General features: G+C 46.6%; 1 protein-coding gene across 1 annotated transcript; it reads right to left on the bottom strand.

Annotated features, from left to right (window-relative positions):
* Positions 1–223: 223 nt before the first annotated feature.
* Positions 224–2,693, bottom strand: LOC112813877 (disintegrin and metalloproteinase domain-containing protein 21-like). The gene is made up of 2 exons (XM_073890406.1): positions 1,936–2,693; positions 224–1,485 (listed from the first exon to the last, which is right to left on the bottom strand). The coding sequence occupies exons 1-2, from the start codon at positions 2,599–2,601 to the stop codon at positions 391–393; spliced, it is 1,761 nt and encodes a 586-aa protein (XP_073746507.1). The 5' UTR covers positions 2,602–2,693; the 3' UTR covers positions 224–390.
* Positions 2,694–2,912: the final 219 nt, after the last annotated feature.

The raw sequence follows: 2,912 nt of genomic DNA, 5'->3' as shown, positions 1-2,912 counted from the left end.
GAATGAGAGATTACCTGGACAATGAGAAAAACCTCAGTGTTCATGAGCACTCTTTTGGAGAAATGTCAAGAATTTGCCCCTACAGGATCCTGTGGCAACTTCCCTTAATTCTGTACCCAGGCACCTCAGCCTAATCCCAGATGCTGACTCAGGTACTCTGGACAGTGTCTTGGGCTCAATGTGGACTCTTACAGTCTTACAAAAATATATAGAGGCCAGCACATGTGCTTTTCATAATTTATTTCAGAGTTCTGGTCAGTGACCTATCACAAACTTAGTGTGTCAGGTGATATGTGTGGGGACCACTGTGTCTTCTGCAGACCCACGGAAATGTGGATATCAGCTTTGCCACCTCCTTACTGTAGTTTCACTCATCCTCTTGTGAATTGCCTAGTTTTGGTTATGGGTTTGGACACTGATTTCAGGATGAGCTTCGCCAACATTCTCTTCCTTAACTCTAACTGTCTTTATAGTTCTTACATTTGTGGCAACGCCAAAGAGGAATGCAGCTATTAAGGCATAAATGCGAGCAAAAACCACTCTCAGATATATCACAGATTCATCACTTTGCCTGACTGACCGCATTCTACTTGGAGGGGGTCCACTGTCTATGCTCCCACCAGCACCTCTATCAATGCATAGTGGAGGTTCCCAACCTATGTGGCAATGACAGTTCCTGTTATTGTTGCAAATCCCCCTGTGACTGCATTTCTCAGGTAAACAGTCATAATTCAGCTGAGCCACAGTGCCACTGCAGTAGGTATTGCTACAGAACTTTCCAGGAGCACAGGGTGTACCAGGTCTCACATGACCAACATCATTTGTTCCTGTGGAGCGATGTGAGTCCAGCCCAAAACACCAAAACCCTGAGATGAGAGACTGATGGAATCCCACATGTTCTTGCAGCCGGGGCAGATGTGTGACATTACCACACTGCAGCCTTCCACACTGCATGTCTTTGTGGGCACAGGCAATACTCTTCATTTCCACAGCATTTCTTCTACAGTGTCCATATCTACTTGCTTTAATATTTATGGTATAGCAGGCATCTGCGCCTTTCACAGCATTTTTACCAAAGATTTCTTGGCAGTGCACAGTGCGGTCAGTGCAGTTTCCATGATAGCAGTAGCCCTCTTCAGTGCATGGGGTTCCATCTTGCATATAGAAATCATCAGGGCATGCCAAGGACTCCCCACGGCAGTACTCCGGAAGATCACATATAGTTTGGATTGGCCTGCACAGTGTCCCAGCAGAGGAATAAGTGCAGTTTGTACAGCAACTGCCTATATTACATTTGCTGCCAGAGGTGAAGATACAATCACTGGTACAGCAGGGGTTGCTGTAACACTGCTTGAAGGAGCCACAGTCACACTCCTCACCTTGATCTACTATGTAGTTTCCACAACGATCGTGGGTCAGGCTTTTATTTGAATACACAATGTTGGTTGCGTACATGCACTTGAGTATCTGACCACCTACAATGTGCTGCATATGCATAAAGGAACAGTTACTGAAGGAATCTGTCAGACCAGGTGATCTGTACATAATGCAAGTGGACCTTCTCTGGCAAAAACAGTATACATCATCATAGTATAAACCAAAATTTCTTCCCACTTTTTGTGTTGCTGTGATAGACAAAAATAAATACTGTCTGCCTAGGTAACCAACCATGATGAGGTTTTGCCTTCCACATACACCATATAAGGTGGGTTCATAAGCAGAATCCTGTGGCCCCTCTTTAATCATGATTATAGATGAATGTGGTTGAAGATGTGGAAACACATTACGCTCATAATGTCGAAAATATGGATTCTGTGTCACCTGGTAATTGCCCATGGAAGCTGGATCTCTCTGATTATAAATGATCATGAATGAAATATAATAACTTACATCAATAGCTTGAAAGAATGAGTCAATTAAACTACATATCCTCACCAGGAATTGGGCACATTTTGACACGTTGTTGAACACAGTATACATTGACCTGGAACTTGCAGCAAGTGCTTTCACATCTCCATGATGGGATGAATACATCTTACTAGAGATCCTGGGGACAACACTGGCATTTGCTTGAGAGAATAGGAGATCCCTAACCTCCTTATGTTCCAATTTATACGTAGGTCCCATTCCATTGCTGTCTGCCACTATCTGAGAAACAATGTGTTCAAACCTTCGGGAATTGCTGAGGGGTTTGATTTCATAGGCAAGGTCATCCAACTTCATGATACCTTCAAGACCTCCATAGCATGTGTCCACGGTGACCATGGAAAGAGGAGTCTCCTCCAGGTAGCCAAGGTAGTAACAGTCTGGAGGGATGAACGGGTAGTCCATCTGCAAGGCTCCTTGGTCATCCTGAGTCATCATCAGGAGATGTCTGGACCAAAATAGTTTCTTGCGCCGCATGTGGATAACGTGTCTCTTACCCCCAAAACGAAGGCTGTAGGACAGCCAGCCTGGCATCTGAATGCCTTTTCCATAGTGCAACTCCTTCCTGGGAATGACCACCTCAGAGGAGATGTAGCGCCATGAGGGACGGCCTTGAGAACCCTGGGCAGGAGCCAGCCTTGCCCAGAGTGCAAGCAGCAAGAGGAGCACCCTCATGGTGACCTGGCCCTTTGCCAGCCTCGTGCCCCTGCTCAAGGACACCTGTCAGCGAGAATGGATAAAGGGAGGATCCTTAGTGAGGGCCAGGTCTAGAGCATCTGACAGAACAGAGGGCTGCCTCAGGCTGCCAGCACCCTACACCTGGGGCCACCTGTGTGGATTATGTCACAGTCACAGGGTGTGGCAGTGGGTGGGCCTGCACATCAGTTCAGCTGGGGTGGATGTGGGAGAGGTGGGTGGGCCATGTGCATGAGTGCTCACATGGACAAGGGAAGGGAGTTCGAACCAGAGGTATCCTCATATTCAAC

Source organism: Callorhinus ursinus, unplaced genomic scaffold (genome assembly GCF_003265705.2).
Source record: "Callorhinus ursinus isolate GAN/ISIS: 27379988/994484 unplaced genomic scaffold, GSC_fseal_2.0 scaffold149, whole genome shotgun sequence".
NCBI lineage: Eukaryota > Metazoa > Chordata > Mammalia > Carnivora > Otariidae > Callorhinus > Callorhinus ursinus.
Note: the sequence above shows the minus strand (reverse complement) of the source record. Positions and strands in the feature narration are given on the sequence as shown.